Source organism: Pristiophorus japonicus, chromosome 3 (assembly GCF_044704955.1).
Source record: "Pristiophorus japonicus isolate sPriJap1 chromosome 3, sPriJap1.hap1, whole genome shotgun sequence".
NCBI lineage: Eukaryota > Metazoa > Chordata > Chondrichthyes > Pristiophoridae > Pristiophorus > Pristiophorus japonicus.
The window spans coordinates 234,576,736-234,599,136 of record NC_091979.1 but is presented as its reverse complement, the minus strand read 5'-3'; the positions used below and the strand labels follow the sequence as shown (position 1 = coordinate 234,599,136).

The window sequence follows — 22,401 nt, the reverse complement described above, 5'->3', positions numbered from 1 at the left end:
ATGGAGATCGGGCAGAAAAGTGGAGTTGAGATCGAAGATCAGCCATTATCTTATTGAATGGTGGAGCAGGCTCGAGGGGCTGAATGGCCGACTCCTGCTCCCATTTCTCATGTAATGTTGTAGATAGAAGTGGGGTGATGCACAAGTGGGATTTCCTCTCTGAGCAGAGGGGGACCTCGATCACCTTTGCCACTGCAGCAAAATAGATGGAGCTGCTAAATTCTGAAAGGTGGGTGGCGAGATAGTGGCAGTTTCTGAAGTTGGAGCATGTGGTATAAATCTAATTATCAAAGATTCTGTACATCAGACTGATTATGAAGAAGTAACTACTTTTAGAAAAAGGACTAAAGTGAGATTATGAACTGATTTGATGGCACTGAATGTTTAAAATGGAGTGGAAGAGCTGAGGGATCTTGATGTGCGGACAGGCACGTCATAAAAAGGCAAAGCAGAATCCTTGTGCCGAGAAGCACAGAAGACAAAAGCAGGGAGATAATGCTAAACTTGTACAAGACCTTAGTTGGAGTATAGTGTACAGTTGTAGTACTGTGTACAGTTTTGGGCACCTCCATTATCGGAAGGATCATCATTCGCAGTCCCTTGAAACAGTCCAATACGGGAATTACAGTCTCCGTCACAGGTGAGACAGACAGTGGTCGAAGGAAAGGGGGGTGGGGAGTCTGGTTTACCGCACGCTCCTTCCGCTGCCTGCGCTTGGTTTCTGCATGCTCTCGGCGACGAGACTCGAAGTGCTCAGCGCCCTCCCGGATGCTTTTCCTCCACTTTGGGCAGTCTTGGGCCAGGGATTCCCAGGTACAAAATAGGAAGGATATAAAAGCAATGGGGAAGCATTACAGGGCTGGGATGTTACCAGGGATTGGGGAAGGGGAGATATTACCAGGGATGGGGGGGGGGGGTATTACCAGGGATTGGGGGCGGGGGGGAAAGAGAAAGAGGAGATATTACCGGTGATGTGGGGGGGGGGGGGGGGTATTACCGGGGATGAGGTCAGTATGAAAGAGTACGGAAGATTGGGCTTTTCCCCACCGGAGTGGAGAAGGTTAGAGGGAGAAGAGGTGACCGAGTCTTCAAGCTCGCGCAGGGTTCGGATAAAGTGAACACAGAGTTCTAGCGAAGGGCCATCGACCTGAAACGTTAACTCGGTTTCGGTCTCCACAGAAGCTGCCTGACCTGTTCCAGCATTTTCTGCTTTTATTTCAGATTTGCAATATTATTGTAAATACTGAGGCGCTGGTTCTGGTGGTCAGGAGAAAAGAAGAAAAAACAAGTGTCAACCAAAGATCAGAATTTTTCCACAATATATTTTGGAAAAAAAAAGATTTAATTTAAAACAAATTATATTTGCTTTTGAAAATCACAAAATACAAGAAATGTCTAAAAGCAGCATTGGAATCATTGGTCCCTGGTCACATTCCAGTTGGTTAATCCTCAAATTATTGTTGGGATTCAGTAAAATGTGGCGTAATATTTTCCTCTTGAACTGCATGAAACACACACACCCCCCCAACAGTACTAAGGCTGGGTTGTGGCTGTGGCCGGAGATGATTTCTAGTTGCACAATAACAGGGTGTAGTACTGGCCCCTCACTAGCAGTGAGGGCAATCGGAAGGGGTTTACTGAAAGCATCAATATTAAAGCAGATTGGCTTGTGACTGCAGTGTGCTGGTACAACACGCAGAATAATGCGCAGTGACAGTCAGCGACTGTAACATGACCCATGTCACAACCAACATTACTTGCATCAGCAACATTGAGCCACAGCATTTCTGGTCTAACCATGTGGTGAACATGCAGGGGGCTGTCAACAGTTTGAACCAGGAAAGAATACACAGCATCAAGTCACGATTAAATGTTTTCTTTCTCCTCCCCCACCCAAAAGGCAGGGCACCTGGGAGGAGCAATGCAGCGGCATCCATCTGGAGAAACCCTGGGCACAATGACCAGCTCACAATCAGACCAATGCTGCGTGCATATAAAGTTTTCAGTCAGGCACCAACTCCTCTTCCCCAATATTCAAGTGCAGAGTAAATAGTTCAATCAATCGCCGCTGGCAATCCAAAACAAACTGTAGAAATAAAAGTGCGTGATGTTGGAGTAGGACTCTCCGAGCGAGTCCCAGGGGATCTCTGCAAGCTGTTGCATGTGCTGAATGGGAGCAGGCTTGGTTCGTCTGACGCTTCACTTTGGGAGCCTGCGGAGCTCGTGGATCAGCCAGAGGGCCAGACTGAGCAGCACCAGGGACCCCGACTGGTGTGTGGCTGCCAGGGGAGTGGGGACGTAGAGCAGCAGGGTGCTGATTCCCAGCCCAGCCTGAAACACGACCAGAAAGACAGTGAAATGCGATTTCCAAATCTAAAGCCACACACGCCCATCAGTTAGGTTTCCCCTCTATTCCACCCCCACCCCCGCCACTTCTCCCCCTTCTGTACCCGACGAGTCCTGCTTGACAAGACACGATAGCTCACCCCTGTACCAACCCAATGCCCACACTCCTTCAGTGCCCAGGCTGTTCATTGGATAATGAGGAGGGGAATTTTTGCTGATACCCCCTTCCCCTCTCAACCCACAGGCACAGAGGCCAGCTGGAACCTAGAATCGCTGCTCAAGAAGAAACCAGCAAGACCAGGGACAGAACCTGCAATCCCAATACCAGGTAAGGTAGCATTGTGATTATGTTGCTGAACCAGTAATCCAGAGGCCTGGACTAATGATCCAGAGACACGAGTTCAAATCCCACCACGGCAGCTAGGGAATTTAAATTCAAATAATTAGAATAAAAAACTATGGTGACCATGAAACTACCAGATTGTCGTAAAATCTGGTTCACTGATGTCCTTTATCGAAGGAAATCTTCCGTCTTTACTCGGTCTGGGCCTACACATGACTCCAGACACATCATCATCTGAAATGGCCCAGCAAGGTGGCTCATCTCAAGGGCAATTAGGGATGGGCAATAAATACCCAAGCCATTGCGGAGACTATATTTTTAAATATATTATATGTCTATTGGTTATCAGTCCTGTTGGTGCCACCTCGCCTGCAGCCGACGCAGGGACTTACTTTAAGCCTGATGAAATGTGGAGACCTGCCTCAACACAGTAGTGAGTTCACTGGGTATGGCAGAGTAGGGAGTATGTTATTGGTACTAAAATCGCGAGACCTTGAGTTCAAATCCCACCATGGACACTGAGAATTTGAATTCAGTTTAAAGATTCTGGAAAAATAAAGCTGGGATCAGTAAAAGTGACTGTGAAGCTGTCGGAGTGTTGTCAAAACCCAACAGGTTCACTAATATCCTTTCAGGGAAGGAAATCTGCCGTCCTTATCCAGTCTGGGCCTATATGTGACTCCAGACCCACACTAACGTGGTTGACTCTTAAGTGCTCTCTGAAGTGGTCTAGCGAGCCCCTCAGTTGTATTAAACCAGGGCAACTAAGGAGTGGACAATACAAGCCCTGCCAGCGACACCCACACACTGAGAATGAGTTAGCCCAGAAGACGGCCACTGCCCCCATTACCTGCACGTAAACCATGGCCAGCAGAGCAGATATTGCCACCTTGGTCCTCCGGGGCATTGGCATCCTACGAGAAAGTGCGTAGAGGATGGTCACTGCTGTCACCGAGGCAACCCCCTGCCAACACACATCGAGAATTACAGCATTAGAAAAGAGGCATAGCCGGAGGCAGAAGAACGGCCCCATGACGTATTCAAGCAAACAATCCACCACAATTTATCACAGAGCAAAATCGCCAATCTGAACTACGGACCCACAGCAGGACTGTGAGTGACCGAAGAGGAAAGACGGGATAATGTTGGGGACACGAACCACTTCAGGAGGGCGAGAAAGTCAGCGAGGGTTCCTGCTTCTCGCCATTGTTCAATGAACCTGCGCTGGAAAAGGGTGTGTGGAGGTCAGGCATAATATTCCAGCACAAAACAAAGCGCACGTCTATGCAAGGTCCCCAAGGTTCATCCGCTTTCTAACACTCACCGCGAGAAGGAGCAGGAGGAAGAGGGGAAACAGGATTTGGGGGGGGGGGGGGGGGGGGGTGTCGAGGGTCGAAAGCCGAAAAGTCCGTGGTTCAGATCACACCTTACCCAATGACAACGTTCCCCCTAAGCTGCGTGTGCGCGCCCAGCTGGACATTGATCGGGAGGTCTCGCGCAGGCCGCTCACCAGCTGCTGACGCTGGAGAAGATACTGCGCATGCGCGGCCATGCAGCAAATTTAAAGGGACCATGCACAAAGAAAATGAGAGAGAACATTGGTCAACGACCTGCAGCAGTTAGCAAACGTGCAAGTTCCAACAGATATTCAGTACTAAAAAGGGTTAATCTGCACCATTTCATTTCATTGAGGCATCCCCCAGTGGCAACACACGTGTTTTAGGTATTGTTTAAATATTGCAGTTCTCTGCTGTTGTGACGAGTTTAGTCTGAACATTCCCCCTGGAGTGATAATTATGCACTGTCTACGTCGTGGGGCCGAGGCGCCCATCGTCTCCATTCACCCAGTGTATCCATTCACCCAGTGTATATTGCAAGACACATTACAGAGCACCAGCAGAGGGCGCTTGTTATACCAACTATACAAGGCCCTGATTCGACCACAGCTGGAACACTGTGAGCAGTTCTGGAAACCACACCTTAGGAAGGATATATTGGCCTTGGAGAGTGCAGCGTAGATTTACTAGGATAACTAGACTCCAAGGGTTAAGTTACAAAGAGAGATTACACAAACTAGGATTGTATTCTCTAGAACTTAGACAGTTAACAACTTGTATTTATATAGCGCCCATTAACGTAGTGAAATGTCCTAAGGCGCTTCACAGGAGTACTATGACACTGTTTTGACACCGAGCCGCGTAAGGAGACATCAGGGCAGGTGATCCAATACTTGGTCAAAGAGGTAGGTTTTAAGGAGCGTCAGGCAACAGAAGGCACGGCCACCAATGGTTGAGCAATTATAATCAAGGGTGCCCAAGAGGGCAAAATTAGAGGAGCGCAGACGTCTCCCGGGGGGGGGGGGGGGGGGTTGTGAGGCTGAAGGATATTAGAGATAGGGAGGGGTGAGGCCATGGAGGGATTTGTAAACAAGGATGAGAATTTTGAAATCGAGGCGTTGCTTAACTGGGAGCCAATGTAGGTCAGGGGACATAGGGGTGATGAGTGAGCGGGACTTGGTGCGAGTTAGGACACGGGCTGCCGAGTTTTGGATCACCTCTAGTTTATGTAGGGTAGAATGTGGGAGGCCCGCCAGGAGTGCGTTGGAATAGTCAAATCTAGAGGTAACAAAGGCATAGATGAGGGCTTCAGCAGTGGATGAGCTGAGGCAAAGGGTGGAGACGGGCGATGTTACAGAGGTGGAAATAGGCGGTCTTAGTTATGCTGCGGAAATGTGGTCGAAAGCTCATTTCAGGAGTGATTTGATTGAAGTTTTCAAGATATTAAGGGGAACAGATAGGGTAGAGAGAAGCTATTTTCGATGGTTGGAGTGTCCCGGACTAGGGGGCATAATCTAAAAATTAGAGCCTGACCTTGCAGGAGTGAAATTAGGAACGTGAGTTACCTGCGGAGTCAGAGGATGGGCAATTACGGAAGGAATTTGTGCTGCCCCATTAGCACCCAAGTTGCCGTGTAACAATTCCACAATTCAACTTGGCGGGAGCTAATCAGTAAGGGAAGAACTTGGCGCCAACCTTGCACTTAGATTTGAAAATAGTTACCAGGACTCGGTGGTCGAACTGAACAGTGGTCGGGTTCTCAAAGAAGTTTTGGAGAACAGGGGAAAAGGCCAATAGGTCGTCTGGCACCCAACGCTCTCCCATCTTGGGGAAGGAGTTGTAGACGAGCCCAGCATCCAGCCCGGCAACAAACGCACCTGATAAAAGATCGAAGAGAAAACACAATCAAACACAAATCACGCCCTGCTGTATGGCCCCAAAAAACAAGACCCGGGGTTTCATTCCCTCAGCACTATTTTCGCAAGAGTCGAAATTAACAAGGTGGAAACGGGAGGAAAGGTGGGGGTTAATTGCCCTCGACATCAAGGCAGTATTTGACTCAGCGTGGAAGGCACCAAGGAGCCCGTGCAAAACGGAGGTGAAAGGGGTTCAAAGGGAAACTCCTCACATGGCTGTGGCATAAAGGAAGATGGCGATGGTGGTTGGGAGGCCAATGGTCAGAGCCCCAGGATATCACTGCAGCAATTCCTCCACCCAACTACCTCCATCACAAGCTGTTTGCAGACAATTCTAGTGTTCAGCTCCATTCACAACATCCACGCCTGGACTGAAATGGCAAGTAATATTCATGGCACACAAGAAACCACCAAGGGATACCCGTTCATCAATATTTTGGAGGTCACCGTTGATCAGGAAAGGCTTGCATTTCTATAGCGCCTTTCACGATGTCCAAAAGCACTTTATAGCTGATTAAGTACTGTAATGCTGTAATGCAGGGAAACACGGAGTCACAGCAAGCCTCCACAAACAGCAATGTGATAATGACCAAATCATCTGTCTTAATATGTCGATTGGGGGATAAATATTGGCCCCAGGACACTGGGGATAACTCTCATGCTCTTCTTCAAAATAGTGCCATGGGATCTTTTCCGCTGCCCACCTTTGGCTCGTTTACCATGAAGGAGCTCCGCATAAAGCATTTGCTTAGGGAGTCTTGTATCTGGGATGCGAACTATGTGGTCTGCCCAGTGAAGCTGATCGAGCGTAGTCAGTGCTTCAATACTGGGGATGTTAGCCTGGACAAACAACCTTTAAGAGTAGGCAAATAAAACTTCAAAAAAAGTACTTAATTGGCCTCAAAGCGCTTTGGGACGTCCGGTGGCTGTGAAAGGCACTATATAAATATATAAGTCTTTAGTAATGACGCTTCAGCTTGGCCTGTTCACCCTCCACTCTGATTCAGTCACAAATTCAACTGAAGGTATCCATTCAGCCCCACTGATAACACCAACCCTAACCACATCCCTTTATAGCTGCCTCGACAGACAGCCCATTACCTGAGAGCGCAGTAACAAACACCAGGACCCCGGTCCCACGGGCAAATCTCCTCAACAGCACCATCTGATGGCTATTGGGCATCTACAGTAAAAGAGGACATTAATTAACAAAACACGCTTACTTCAACTGTTTATCGAGAGTAGATGAGAACTTGACAGCAACATTTTTTGATTAAAACTTAAGGGGAGAGGGAGCTTTAATCCGTATCTAACCTGTGCTGTACCTGCCCTGGGAGTGTTTGATGGGACAGTGCAGAAACATAGAAAATAGGTGCAGGAGTAGGCCATTCGGCCCTTCAAGCCTGCACCACCATTCAAGATCATGGCTGATCATGCAACTTCAGTACTCCATTCCTGCTTTCTCTCCATACCCTCCGATCCCTTTAGCCGTAAGAGCCACAACCAACTCCCTTTTGAATATATCCAACGAACTGGACTCAACAACTTTGTGGTAGAGAATGCCATAGGTTCAAAATTCTCTGGGTGAAAAAGTTTCTCATCTCGATCCTAAATGGCTTACTCCTTATCCTTAGACTGTGACCCCTGGTTCTGGACTTCCCCAACATCGAGAACATTCTTCCTGCATCTAACCTGTCCAATCCCGTCAGAATTTTATATGCTTCTATGAGATTCCCCTCTCATTCTTCTAAACTCCAGTGAATATAAGCCTAGTCAATCCAGTCTTTCTTCATATGTCAGTCCTGCCATCCCAGGAATCAGTCTGGTGAACCTTCACTGCATTCCGTCAAAAGCAAGAATTATCCTTCCTCAGATTAGGAGACCAAAACTGAATCAATATTCCAGGTGAGGCCTCACCAAGGCGCTGTACAACTACAGGAAGATCTCCCTGCTCCTATACTCAAATCCTCTCGCTATGAAGGCCAACATGCCATTTGCTTTCTTTACTGCCTGCTGTACCTGCATGCCTACCTTCAATGACTGATGTACCATGGCACCCAGGTCTCGGTGCACCTCCCCTTTTACTAATTTGTCACCATTCAGATAATAATCTGCCTTCCTGTTTTTACCACCAAAGTGGATAACCTCACATTTATCCACATTATATTGCATCTGCCATGCAGGTGCCCACTCACCTAACCTATCCAAGTCACCCTGCAGCCTCTTCGCATCCTCCTCTCAGTTCACACTACTACCCAGCTTAGTGTCATCTGCAAACTTGAAGATATTACATTTAATTCCTTCGTCTAAATCATTAATATATATTGTAAATAGCTGGGGTCCCAACACTGAACCTTGCAGTACCCCACTAGTCACTGCCTGCCATTCTGAAAAGGACCCGTTTATTCCTACTCTTTGCTTCCTGTCTGCCAACCAGTTCTCTGTCCACTCAATACATTACCCCCAATTCCATGTGCCTTAATTTTGCACACTAATCTCTTGTGTGGGACCTTGTCAAAAGCCTTTTGAAAGTCCAAATACACCACATCCATTGGTTCTCCCATATCCACTCTACTAGTTACATCCTCAAAAAATTAAGAAGATTTGTCAAGCATGATTTCCCTTTCATAAATCCATGCTGACTTGGACCGATCCTGTCACTGCGTTCCAAATGCGCTGCAATTACATCTTTAATAATTGATTCCAGCATTTTCTCTACTACCGATGTCAGGCTATAATTGCCTGTTTTCTCCCCCCCCCTCTTTTAAAAAAAAAAAGTGGGGTTACATTAGCTACCCTCCAATCCACAGGAATTGATCTAGAGTCCATGGAATGTTAGAAAATGACCACCAATGCATCTACTATTTCTAGGGCCACTTCCTCAAGTACTCTGGGATGCAGACTATCAGGCCCTGGGGATTTATCGGCCTTCAATCCCATCAATTTCCCCAACACCATTTCCTGACTAATAAGGATTTCCCTCAGTTTCTCCTTCTCACTAGACCCTCGGTCCCCTAGTCTTTTCGGCAGGTTATTTGTGTCTTCCTTAGTGAAGACAGAACCAAAGTATTTATTCAATTAGCCTGCCATTTCCTTCTTCCCCATTATGAATTCACCTGATTCTGACTGCAAGGGACCTACATTTGTCTTCACTAATCTTTTTCTCTTCACATATCTATAGACGCTTTTGCAGTCAGTTTTTATGTTCCCCGCAAGCTTATCATGCTCTATTTTCCTCCTCCTAATTAAACCCTTTGTCCTCCTCTGCTGAATTCTAAATTTCTCCCAGTCCTCAGGTTTGCTGCTTTTTCTGGCCAATTTATATGCCTCTTCCTTGGATTTAACACTATCCCCAATTTCCCTCGTTAGCTACGGTTGAGCCACCTTCCGTGTTTTATTTTTACGCCAGACAGGGATGTACAATTGTAGTTCATCCATGTGATCTTAAAGGGTTGGCAATAGCAGACATTTAAAGCATCATTCACCAGTCTATCCAAGCCAATTCATGTCTCATACCATCGAAGTCACCTTTCTTTATGTTCAGGACCCTAGTCTCTGAATTAATTGTGTCAATCTCCATCTTAAAATGAAGAATTCTACCATATTATGGTCACTCTTCCCCAAGGGGCCTCGCACAACAAGACTGCTAATTAATCCTCTCTCATTACACAAGACCCAGTCTAAGATGGCCCGCTCTCTAGTTGGTTCCTCGACATATTGGTCTAGAAAACCATCCCTTATACACTCCAGGAAATCCTCCTCCATCGTATTGCTACCAGTTTGGTTAACCCAATCTATATGTAGATTAAAGTCACCCATGATAACTGCTGTACCTTTATTGGTAGCTTTACTCTGTATCTAACCTGTGCTGTACCTGCCCTGGGAGAGTTTGATGTGACAATGCAGACAGCAGTGTAAAATAAATAAAAAGAAAGTGTGTTTGCTCCTGTTCTCGGGACACAGCTCCAATACCAAGTCAGAGAATACGCCTGCACACCGAAGGACCAGTGCAGTTTACAGGATCACTTTGCCAATCAGCCACATAAATATTGTGGCTAGAAGAGGTCAGAGGCTGGGTATTCTGCAGCAAGTGTCTCACCTCCTGACTCCCCAAAGCCTTTCCACCATCTACAAAACACAAGTCAGGAGTGTGATGGAAATACTCTCCACTTGCCTGGATGAGTTCAGCTCAAGCAACACTCAAGAAGGTCGACACAATCCAGGACAAAGTAGCCCGCTTGATTGGTACCCCATCCACCACCGGCGCACTGTGGCTGCAGCGTGCACCATAGCAACTCACCAAGGTTTCTTCAGCAGCACCTCCCAAACCCACATGCTCTATCAACTAGAAGGACAAGTGCAGCAGGCGCACGGGAACCAAGATCCCCTCCAAGTCACACACCATCCTGACTTGGAAATATATCGGCCATTCCTTCATCGTCGCTGGGTCAAAATTCCTGGAACTCCCTCCCAAACAGCACTGCGGGAGTACCCTCACCACACGGACTGCAGCGTTTCAAGGCCGCGGCTCACCACCACCTTCTCAAGGGTAATTAGGGATGGGCAATAAATGCTGGCCGTGCCAGCGACACACACATCCTGCAAATTAATTTTAAAAATACATGCTTGGCTCTGCTCGCCTGCTCAAAAATACCAATGCATCGTCCTTGACCTTTTCTTTTAAAGTTACAATTTTAAAATTTAAAACAATGACCTGGGGCAGAGGGGAGAGATGCGGGTGGGTAAAACTGTACCTTGTTCGTGGGCAGGAGCAGGGACAGGCCTGTCCACAGGCTGGCACAGTACAGCAGCAGTGCGGATCCAAGGTGCGCAGCCAGGCGATACTGGCTGACCCGAGGGATGTCGTGCGAATCCTTCCTCTCCTCCAAGCCGCTCTTCACCATATACCAGCCCAGCAAACCCTGAGGGGAAACAACAAGGGCAGGCGATAAACCCCAGAGAGCTCTCAGCGTCATGAAGGTGAAAACATTTTCATAGGACGAGATGCTGGAGACGCACAGCAGGTCAGTCAGCATCCGCAACGGGAAAGGGGAACGTTTTGGGCGGAGAACAGAACTCGGACAGTGTATATTGTCTGTTCAGACTTGCTGTGCAGTTTTCTGTCCTCATTTCAGATTCACAGCAGTTTGTATTGCCCGTGTTTGCACTGTGTAGGGGCTCATACACACGTCAAATAAATCCATTTCTTCCCCTTGGGTTCACAGCCATTCTCTTTGCATGAGACAGTTTGGTATTTTTTTCCTGTGCTTCCCAAGTTTACAAAATGCAGTCAGGATTGTTCCCTTTAAGTTGCACGGCGTTCCGGAACTCCCGCGCAGCCGACTCACCGGCTCTTAAATGCACAAAACGCAAATGGGCCCAAAAACAAATTAGAGGGAACATTGGTCAGGACACTTCTTAAAGAAGCCACACATCCATTCCCCTCTGCACCCCCCCCCGCACCCCCCCATTTGTGTCTTACGATGTTCTGAAGGTTTCTAATAAACGTTCCACGAGCTCCAAACAAACACCAGAACTCAAACCACAGCCTCTTGCCTCCCCATCACCCCCGCTAACCATTCGCCCCGTGCCACCATGACCCCCCCAGCCCCATTCCATGCCCTGCCTGGATGTGTTAATTTTGACAAACCCTTGTAAAAACCATTTGTATTTCTAGTGGTTAATGCTGCTGCTGAAACATTGTAAAGTCCATTATCTCATGGTATTTTTGGAGAGCAGCGAACAAGGACCTGGTTTCTCCAGCGATGGCCCACAAACAGCAAGAGGGACGGCCAGTTCAGCTATTTATAGCGGGGGTTTGCCGAGAGAGAATGTTGGTCAGGACAGCAGGGGGGCAAACTCCCTGCTCTTCGTCAAATGTACACTTCCGGCCATCACTGAAACAGGGATTCAAAAGCAACTGGTTAGCTGAAGCAACAGGAACTCCTCACTCCCAAAGGAGGACCAACCGTACCAACTCACCCGCATCGCTTCCTCCATGGAAATATTACCATAAGAACCAAAAGAGAAGCTATTTGGGCCCATGAAGAATGTAAGTACACATTTCCAGCTTGGGGGACGGGGCGTGTGGGGCAGGGGATTGCCGGATGAAAATTAGAAGAGGGAACGCTGATTAATTTCCTCTTCTGAACTAGTCCACCAGTTGTTGCCCGTGCCAATTGTAGCACCATCCCCTGTAAGCTGCGCGGCCCGTTCAAATTTCTGTGCATGCGCAGTCTCGACAATGGAACAGCCGGTGAGCGGCTATGTGTGGAACCGTGCCGATGACTGCGCAGCCTAGAGGGATCGTCGATCGCGGGAAACATTGACTGCAGCACCGTGCCCCTGCTAGAGATCAGCTTTCTCAGCATCGGCCACAAAACCGAACCCGAGACTTTCCTGCACTGGGCAGTGCATTTACCAGCAGTCATCGGGGCGGTGGGGGAAATGGGGGGGGCCTAATGCCCAAGGGGCGTAAAAGGGAACTGAACCATTCTGAACTACCAGCCCCTGACCCTGGTTATCACAGCAGGGTTAACGTTTCGGGAAACGCCACAAGCTAAATGTCAGCCTCCGCCAGGAAAAAGGAAAAGTACTTTTGGAAATCTGACATAAAAACAGAAGATGCTGGAAATACTCAGCAGGCCAGGCAGCATCTATGGAGAGAGGAAGAGAGATCAGGTCTCAGCGAGACAAGACGTGATCTCTGTTCCTCTCTCCACAGATGCTGCCTGACCTGGAGTGTTTTCCAGTTCTCTCTGTCAAATGCTGATTTCCAACATTTACCGACTGGGCTTGTCCCTTTCAATCTCTCGCCACGGCGGCTGACTGGTATCCCGACCCGACACAGTGTAGCCCTTCACCCACCTGGAAGCACACGAACCCGCAGAGGCCCGTCACGCGCAACTTCAAGCTTCTCGAGAACCAGCCCTTTCGCCAGAAGTAGACGGCAGGCAGGATGTAGGCCAGCCCCACTGCCCGACCCCACATCCGGTGGGAGTACTCCATGTGCCAGATGAACTTGAACTCATTCAGAGTCATGTCATGATTTAAGCTGAGGGAAGGAAAACAGACAGAAGAACATAAGAAATAGGAGCAGGAGTCGGCCATATGGCCCCTCGAGCCTGCTTCATCATTTCATCATCATAGGCAATCCCTCGAAATGAGGGTGACTTGCTTCCACGCCAAAAAGAGGATGAGTTCACAGGTGTTTCAATGAAGGACCTAATATTCCAGGTCCCAAACTACATGTTGAAAGGTGGAAGATGCCTGTGTGTGGATTTAAAAAAAAAAAAACGTGTGGTGGCCGTTGCACACCAGCCACCACACAGGCTTGACAGAGCTAGGTCTTGGTCTAGTGGCAAGGATTAACCAAGACGACAGAAGACCTGCTCTGCTGCATGAACCTAGTGCTCACACATCACAGTGTGGGCAGGCCCATGCTGCCCCTGGGCCCTCGCCTCTCCATGGCCCCAATCACATCCCTCTACAATCTCTCGCTGCTCCCTTCGCCTCAATCATGGCTGATTCGATCATGGACTCAGGTCCACTTCCCTGTCCCCTGACCGGGTGAGGGGCGAAGATCCACAGACCATTGCTTGCAAACTGTGGATAATAACTCCCGCTTCACTAATAGAGACCACACACAATGCCGATCTCCCCCTCCCCCAAGCCTCATTAGAAACTTTTTATTTTGTTATTAAGAAATGGAGGTGAAGGGTCAAGCGGCATAATAAAAGGTCATGTCGGGGGGGGGGGGGGGGGCGTTGAAGAAAATAGTGGGATCACAATTATCCAACCTACTGCTGTGACTCCAACGCCCGGCATATAACGGAACTTACGGGACAGAGTCCCCAAATTAAAACTCTCAACCACTGCTCTGAATGTGGTCAGACACAAGGCATGGGGCGGGGGAATGAGTGGGGGAGCACAGCTAAGATTTAAGGTAATTGGCAAAAGGGCCAGGAGAGAGATGAGCGAAGTTCCCTGTGAACTGCACGGACGGCTTGCGGGCTTTTCAATGTAAAAACCAGGCATGCGTGGTATTCCGAATGACCCACGCAGCCAGCAAAACATTACGGGGAATGTTGGGGATGATTTATGTTACGCAGCGGTTTATGGTGATCTGGAATGCAATGCGTGAAAGGGTGGCGGAAGCAGATTCAATTACAAGGATACCAGAAATGCGAGGGTATACACATCAGGAAAGGATGAACAGGCTGGGTCTCTTTTCTCTTGAACAGAGAAGGCGGAGGGGTGACCTAATAGAGGTCTTTAAAATTATGAAAGGTTTTGATAGAGAGAGAATGTTTCCACTTGTGGGAAGAGCAGAACTAGAGGCCATCAATACAAGATAGTCACCAAGAAGTCAAATAGGGAATTCAGAAGAAACTTCTTTACCCAGAGAGCGGTGAGAATGTGGAACTCGCCACCACAAGGATTGGTTGAAGCGAATAGTATGGATGCATTTAAGGGGAGGCTGGACAAGCATATGAGGGAGAAGGGAATAGAGGGTTACGCTGATAGATTTAGACGAGGAAAGACTGGAGGAGGCTCAAGTGGAGCATCAACACCGGCATGGACTAGCTGGGACAAATGGCCTGTTTCTGTGCAGTATATCCGATGTAATAGTAACTTAAGGGAATTGGATAAACATTTAAAGGGCTATGGGACAAATCAGATCGCTTTTTCAAAGAGCCAGCGCCGGCACAATGGACCGAGTGGCCTCCTTCTGTGCTACACGATTCTCTGACACGGGCGGTTTGTGATGTAATGACATATCCGCAGTCACCTGACTGCCGATCGGATTCTTCAGAGAGCCACAGGAGATTGGAACCTGCGTCCCCGATCACTGTGGCAGAGTTGCTCGATGCTCCGGGGCATTGCCAGCACAAACACGCATCGTCACTTTTATCGTTACGCAGTGGAACTTCTGAACATTGCAATGGTTACATGAATAAATGCTGTGACATGGGACTGGGGTTCAATATTCAGCTTCTATGTATAGGGAACAATGGCGGGTTACTTGGACCGAGAGCCTGGCATTGACACCTCTGCACCCGTGGTACAAATCCAGTGAGGCTGCCAATGGGGTAAAACTTTCTTCCATCCGTGATCTGCAAGCATTACCGTGTGCAATTGGTGTTTCACCGTCTCAACCCAGATCCCAGCAGGCAACAAAAACTGCCCACAAAGAAGCTAAACGTATGACCACTGTGGGGAAGTATAATGCCATACAGGCCATAATAAATAATGGTAAGACTTGCATTTCTATAGCGCCTTTCACAACCTTTGGACGTCCCAAAGCGCTTTACAACCAATGAAGTACTTTTGAAGAGTAGTCACTGTTGTAATGTAGGAAACGCAGCAGCCAAATTACAAGCTCCCACAAACAGCAATGTGATAATGACCCAGATCATCGGTTTCTGCTGTTGGTTGAGGGATAACTTTTGGCCAGGACACTGGGGATAACTCCCCTGCTCTTCTTCCAATAGTGCCACGGGATCTTTTACATCCTCCCCGAGGGGGAACTCAGAACCTTGATTTAACATTTCATCCGAAAGACGGCACCTCCAACAGTGTAGCATTGCACTGGAGTGTCAGCCTGGATTTTTATGGAGTGGGACCTGAACCCACAACCTTCTGACTCAGAGGCGAGGTGTCAAGAGGGGAGCACGTCTGAGTTTGTGGTTAAAAGCCGAGGGGGCTGCCATGTTGATCTAAACCGCGCTGTAGACAACCAGGCTGAGGTCCAGATGTTGCCATGGTAACTTACATCTTAAATTCTGGGAACTGCTGGTACTTCTGAAACTCGGCCTCCCATTCAGCCAGAGTGCCTGGAGGCTTCATCTCCTTGATCAAGTGCCAGTCCACCATCGATAAGCCAGACTCGGTCAGCCTATAGGAAGGAAGCAACACCCTTGCAATACTCACACTTGACAAACGTACAATAACCTCGGCCCCCTCGGCCAGTGCTAGCGCTAGTTTTAGTTGCCGCAGGTTTGTAAGTCAACCGTGTTTAAAACTCAACAGACTTTTCCAAGTAATGCTCTTCAATTCTTACTGCAATTATATAAGGCCCTGGGTGAGACCACACCTGGAGTATTACGTAGTTTTGGTCTCATAACATAAAACATAACCTAAGAAATAGGAGCAGGAGTAGGCCATACGGCCCCTTGAGTCTGCTCCACCCTTTTATACAGTCATGGCTGATTCGATCACGGACTCAGGTCCACTTCACTGCCCGCTCCCCATAACCCCTTTTTTTTTTTTTTTTAAATCGGTTAAGAAACTGTCTATTTGTCTTAAATGTATTCAACATCCCAGCTTCCACAGCTCTCTGAGGAAACAAATTCCACAGATTTACAACCTTTGCTTACCCAAGGAAGGATACACTTGTTTTAGAGGAAGTGCAACAAAGGTTCACCAGACTGATTCCTTAGATGGGGAAGGTGGGGGGGGGGGGGGGGGGGGGGGCGGTCCTAGGAGGAGAGATAGACTAGACCTATATTCCCTAGCGTTTGGAAGAATGAGAGGTGACCTCATTGAAACGTATAAAATTCTTCAGGGGCTTGACACGGTAGATGCAGGGAGGATGTTTCCCCCGGCTACAGAGTCGAGAACCAGGGGTCAGTCTCAGGATAAGGAGTCGGCAATTTAGGACTGAGATGAGGAGAAATTTCTTCAAAGGATTGTGAATCTTTAGAATTCTCTACCCCAGAAGGGAAGAAATTTGAATGATCATTTCAGCTCGATCATCGCTGGGTCAAAATCCTGGAATGCCCTCTCTCACAGCACTGTGGGAGTATCTTCACCAAACTGACCACAGTGGTTCAAGATGGCAGCTCACCACCACCTTCTCAAGGGCAATTAGGGATGGGCAATAAATGATGGCCTTGCCAGTGACACCCACATTCCGAGAATGAATAAAACATGAATATCCCGCATTACTCCACAGCTGGACTGACTGCCTTTAAACACAGAAGGTTTGCACTCACCTGGTCACTCCGCCAAGGACCACAGCCCCTACAACCATCCCACTGCACACAATCATCCATTTCCCCACGATTCGGTCGGTGGCGGCATTGGGTACAGAGGTTGCCCCCGACTGCGGCGAGACATTCGTAACAACAGAACTTTGTCTCTTTCTCGCCACCCATTGTTTCCATGGGTGACGTGTCTGAGGAGAAAAATGGACAAAAACGTGTGACTACCTGCCTCTCCTACTGAATCAGATTAAGATCACAGCAGTCACAGAATCTTGCAGCACAGGAGGCCATTCGGTCCATCGTGTCTGTGACGTCTCTTTGAAAGAGTGATCCAATTAGCTCCACTCTCCCATACCCTTTCCTCATAGCCCTGCAGAAATTTCTTTTCAAGTATTTATCCAATTCTCTTTTGAAAGTTACTATTGAATTTGCTTTCACTGCCCTTCCAGGCAGCACGTTCCAGATCACAACAAATCACTGCATAAAGAAAATTCTCATCTCCCTTCTGGTTCTTTAGCAAATTATCTTAAAACTGCCTCTTCAGAGTTACCAATCCTCCTGAGAATGGAAACAGTTTCTCCCTATCTACCCTATCAAAACCTCATAATTTTGAACACTTCTAGTAAATCTATCATTCTATGATGTCCCTCATCCCTGGTAACATTCTAGCTGAGTATAACCTGGGGCAGTGAGTTGCCGGAAGGAAAATGCAGCTTCCCTTTAACAAACTAAGTGAGTGTTGCATACTCAGGGGCTACTGGGTGCCAAAACACCATCCTCATATATCCAAATTTGCCAATGACATAGATAGGTGGTACTGTAAGCAGCCCACACCCCAACTCCCCCATTGTGATAAGACATGCATTTTTATGTAACTCGTCTCACACCCTCAAGCCTCTCAAAGCGCTTTACAGCTATTTTTATAGTCTTTTGAGGTGAAATGAATTGAAATCTCCCTACCCCCTTACCCCCCTGCCCCTCACCACTCTCTCCCCTTCCTCTTCCCCACTTGCCCCACCTCTCTCCCCTTACTCTTTCCCCACTCTCTCCCCTGCCGGCCTCTTTTCCACTCTCTCCCCTGCCGGCCTCTTTTCCACTCTCTCCCCTGCCCCTCTTCCCACTCTGTCCCCTCCCTCCCTCCCTCCTTCCCACTCTGTCCCCCTCCCTCCCTCCTTCCCACTCTGTCCCCCTCCCTCCCTCCTTCCCACTCTGTCCCCCTCCCTCCCTCCTTCCCACTCTGTCCCCCTCCCTCCCTCCCTCCTTCCCACTCTGTCCCCCTCCCTCCCTCCCTCCTTCCCACTCTGTCCCCCTCCCTCCCTCCCTCCTTCCCACTCTGTCCCCCTCCCTCCCTCCTTCCCACTCTGTCCCCCTCCCTCCCTCCCACTCTGTCCCCCTCCCTCCCTCCTTCCCACTCTGTCCCCCTCCCTCCCTCCTTCCCACCCCCTCCTTCCCACTCTGTCCCCCTCCCTCCCTCCCTCCTTCCCACTCTGTCCCCCTCCCTCCCTCCCTCCTTCCCACTCTGTCCCCCCCCTCCCTCCCTCCTTCCCACTCTGTCCCCCTCCCTCCCTCCTTCCCACTATGTCCCCCTCCCTCCCTCCTTCCCACTCTGTCCCCCTCCCTCCCTCCCTCCTTCCCACTCTGTCCCCCTCCCTCCCTCCCTCCTTCCCACTCTGTCCCCCTCCCTCCCTCCCTCCTTCCTTCCCACTCTGTCCCCCTCCCTCCCTCCCTCCTTCCTTCCCACTCTGTCCCCCTCCCTCCCTCCCTCCTTCCTTCCCACTCTGTCCCCCTCCCTCCTTCCCACTCTGTCCCCCTCCCTCCCTCCCTCCTTCCCACTCTGTCCCCCTCCCTCCCTCCCTCCTTCCCACTCTGTCCCCCTCCCTCCCTCCCTCCCTCCTTCCCACTCTGTCCCCCTCCCTCCTTCCCACTCTGTCCCCCTCCCTCCCTCCCTCCTTCCCACTCTGTCCCCCTCCCTCCCTCCCTCCTTCCCACTCTGTCCCCCTCCCTCCTTCCCACTCTGTCCCCCTCCCTCCCTCCTTCCCACTCTGTCCCCCTCCCTCCCTCCTTCCCACTCTGTCCCCCTCCCTCCCTCCCTCCTTCCCACTCTGTCTCCCTCCCTCCCTCCTTCCCACTCTGTCCCCCTCCCTCCCTCCTTCCCACTCTGTCCCCCTCCCTCCCTCCCTCCTTCCCACTCTGTCCCCCTCCCTCCCTCCCTCCTTCCCACTCTGTCCCACTCTGTCCCCCTCCCTCCTTCCCACTCTGTCCCCCTCCCTCCTTCCCACTCTGTCCCCCTCCCTCCTTCCCACTCTGTCCCCCTCCCTCCTTCCCACTCTGTCCCCCTCCCTCCTTCCCACTCTGTCCCCCTCCCTCCTTCCCACTCTGTCCCCCTCCCTCCTTCCCACTCTGTCCCCCTCCCTCCTTCCCACTCTGTCCCCCTCCCTCCTTCCCACTCTGTCCCCCTCCCTCCTTCCCACTCTGTCCCCCTCCCTCCTTCCCACTCTGTCCCCCTCCCTCCTTCCCACTCTGTCCCCCTCCCTCCCTCCCTCCTTCCCACTCTGTCCCCCTCCCTCCCTCCTTCCCACTCTGTCCCCCTCCCTCCCTCCCTCCTTCCCACTCTGTCCCCCCTCCCTCCTTCCCACTCTGTCCCCCTCCCTCCCTCCCTCCTTCCCACTCTGTCCCCCTCCCTCCCTCCCTCCTTCCCACTCTGTCTCCCTCCCTCCCTCCTTCCCACTCTGTCCCCCTCCCTCCTTCCCACTCTGTCCCCTCCCTCCCTCCTTCCCACTCTGTCCCCTCCCTCCCTCCTTCCCACTCTGTCCCCCTCCCTCCCTCCTTCCTTCCCACTCTGTCCCCCTCCCTCCCTCCTTCCCACTCTGTCCCCCTCCCTCCCTCCCTCCCTCCTTCCCACTCTGTCCCCCTCCCTCCCTCCCTCCCTCCTTCCCACTCTGTCCCCCTCCCTCCCTCCCTCCCTCCTTCCCACTCTGTCCCCCTCCCTCCCTCCTTCCCACTCTGTCCCCCTCCCTCCTTCCCACTCTGTCCCCCTCCCTCCTTCCCACTCTGTCTCCCTCCCTCCTTCCCACTCTGTCCCCCTCCCTCCCTCCCTCCTTCCCACTCTGTCTCCCTCCTCCTTCCCACTCTGTCCCCTCCCTCCCTCCCTCCTTCCCACTCTGTCCCCCTCCCTCCCTCCCACTCTGTCTCCTCCCTCCTTCCCACTCTGTCCCCCTCCCTCCCTCCTTCCCACTCTGTCCCCCTCCCTCCCTCCCTCCCTCCTTCCCACTCTGTCCCCCTCCCTCCCTCCCTCCTTCCTTCCCACTCTGTCCCCCTCCCTCCCTCCTTCCCACTCTGTCGTCCCTCCCTCCCTCCTTCCCACTCTGTCGTCCCTCCCTCCCTCCTTCCCACTCTGTCGTCCCTCCCTCCCTCCTTCCCACTCTGTCCCCCTCCCTCCCTCCTTCCCACTCTGTCCCCCTCCCTCCCTCCCTCCTTCCCACTCTGTCCCCCTCCCTCCTTCCCACTCTGTCCCCCTCCCTCCTTCCCACTCTGTCCCCCTCCCTCCCTCCTTCCCACTCTGTCCCCCTCCCTCCCTCCTTCCCACTCTGTCCCCCTCCCTCCCTCCCTCCTTCCCACTCTGTCCCCCTCCCTCCCTCCTTCCCACTCTGTCCCCCTCCCTCCCTCCCTCCCTCCTTCCCACTCTGTCGTCCCTCCCTCCCTCCTTCCCACTCTGTCGTCCCTCCCTCCCTCCTTCCCACTCTGTCGTCCCTCCCTCCCTCCTTCCCACTCTGTCGTCCCTCCCTCCCTCCTTCCCACTCCCTCCCTCCTTCCCACTCTGTCCCCCTCCCTCCCTCCTTCCCACTCTGTCCCCCTCCTTCCCACTCTGTCGTCCCCCCCCCTCCCTCCCACTCTGTCCGTTCTCACACTCACACTCTCACTCACACTCACACTCACACTCACACTCTCTCACCTTCACACTCTTCTCACACTCACACTCTCACCACCGCCCTGCCCCTCACCGTGCCGGGGTTGACAGCCGCCCGGAGCCGCGCGCCGCCGCACAGTCCCACCAAGCCTGCACGCAGCATGACCTCCCACAGCCCGGGGTCAGGGGTCGGCGGGTCAGCCTCCGCAACCAATCACAGGCCGCCACACTGCCGCCTGCCTGGCCCGACTCTCGATCAAAACAACTCTCACTGCCGCCGTCCCCGATTATTTTTAAAATCGCTGCACGGCCCGCAGAAGAAAAAGATAAACCCGAGTCGGGGAATAATCCCGGAGCCGAGCCTGATTTGTGTGATTTCCCCCTGAGGAGGACTTGGTCACATGACGCGGGTCGGCGCTCTCCGCCAATCAGAGTAAAAGGATAAAGTGAGTGATGGTCTTTCTCATGTTTCTCTCACTGCCACAGGCTGAACAATACAGACTTTTACTCTGATTCATTGCTGGTTATCTGGCAAACATCGCGGGGCAGCCGTTATACTTTGAAATTATCACGTGGCGCAAACCCGAGTTTATGATTGGCCGACCGACATTTCCCCATTTACCCCAAAACCCCCAATTACCTCCTCCCCCATCCTGAGGCCTCACCATTCTTTTCATCATCCCCCTCCACCCCCTAACCCTCAATTACCTCCTCCATCCTCTCCCCATCCGGAGCCTCCCCTCACTCACCCTGAGTCCTCACCCTCTTCATCACCCCATCTCTCATCTACCCCTAAACCCCCCCCAATTACCCCCTCTCCACCCTTCACTCACCCCACCCTGAGCCCTCACCTTCCTTTTCATCATCCCATCCCTCATTTACCCCCTAAACCCCCCCAGTTACCCCCATCCTGCGCCTCCCCTCACTCACTCACCCCTTCCCCTCCCTCACCCCCTCCTGAGCCCTCACCCTCCTCTTCATCCCCATTCCTCATTTACCCTCTAAGTCCCCAATTTTTCCCACCCCATCCTGACCCCTCCCCATCCTTCCCTCATCCACCCCTTCTGCCAAAATTACCCCTTCTGCCAAAATTACCCCTCACCCTCACCTCTTCACCTATCCCTCACCATCCCTCTCATTTACCCCATGACCCCCAATTACTCCTCACCCCATCCTCCCTCCCCTCTCACCTCCTTCCTCTCTCCCTCATCCTCACCCATTCCCTGATCCGCACCCCTTCCTCATCCTCCCCATCCTCTCGCCCCTCCCTCATCCTCTCCCCATCTTCATCACTCACGTCTCTTCCCCCATTCATAGAAACATAGAAAATAGGTGCAGTAGTAGGCCATTCGGCCCTTCGAGCCTGCACCGCCATTCAATGAGTTCATGGCTGAACATGCAACTTCAGTACCCCATTCCTGCTTTCTCGCCATACCTCTTGATCCCCCTAGTAGTAAGGACTACATCTAACTCCTTTTTGAATATATTTAGTGAATTAGCCTCAACAACTTTTTGTGGTAGAGAATTCCACAGGTTCACCACTCTGGGTGAAGAAGTTTCTTCT

At 51.0% G+C, this 22,401-nt stretch overlaps 2 protein-coding genes across 3 annotated transcripts in view; one reads left to right on the top strand and one right to left on the bottom strand.

Moving 5' to 3' along the window:
• Positions 1-1,302: 1,302 nt before the first annotated feature.
• cox15 (cytochrome c oxidase assembly homolog 15 (yeast)) lies at positions 1,303-21,232 on the bottom strand. Its single transcript, XM_070876417.1, has 9 exons — positions 20,932-21,232; positions 16,940-17,121; positions 15,718-15,840; positions 12,810-12,996; positions 10,697-10,864; positions 7,044-7,125; positions 5,749-5,903; positions 3,540-3,653; positions 1,303-2,331 (listed from the first exon to the last, which is right to left on the bottom strand). The coding sequence occupies exons 1-9, from the start codon at positions 20,998-21,000 to the stop codon at positions 2,200-2,202; spliced, it is 1,212 nt and encodes a 403-aa protein (XP_070732518.1). The 5' UTR covers positions 21,001-21,232; the 3' UTR covers positions 1,303-2,199.
• cutc (cutC copper transporter homolog (E. coli)) overlaps positions 2,589-22,401 on the top strand; it is a 47,071-nt gene continuing 27,258 nt past the window's right edge. Inside the window, exon 1 of one of the 2 annotated variants that reach the window (XM_070876421.1) lies at positions 2,589-2,674. The gene's annotated coding sequence lies outside the window, so the exon portion shown is untranslated. Of the gene's footprint in view, positions 2,675-21,035; positions 21,284-22,401 lie in introns of those variants that run through there. The other variant, XM_070876420.1, reaches the window with a different exon arrangement.

What these genes read in the sequence shown, in the direction of transcription:
- cox15 (XM_070876417.1), bottom strand. Translation starts at nt 21,000, where the DNA reads ATGCTGCGTGCAGGCTTGGTGGGACTGTGCGGCGGCGCGCGGCTCCGG. An exon ending in GTTTGTTACTGCGCTCTCAG is followed by an intron (nt 5,904 to 7,043) that starts GTAATGGGCTGT and finishes ATCTTTTATCAG; the next exon opens with GTGCGTTTGTTGCCGGGCTG. An exon ending in AGTTCGACCACCGAGTCCTG is followed by an intron (nt 3,654 to 5,748) that starts GTAACTATTTTC and finishes GTGTGTTGGCAG; the next exon opens with GGGGTTGCCTCGGTGACAGC.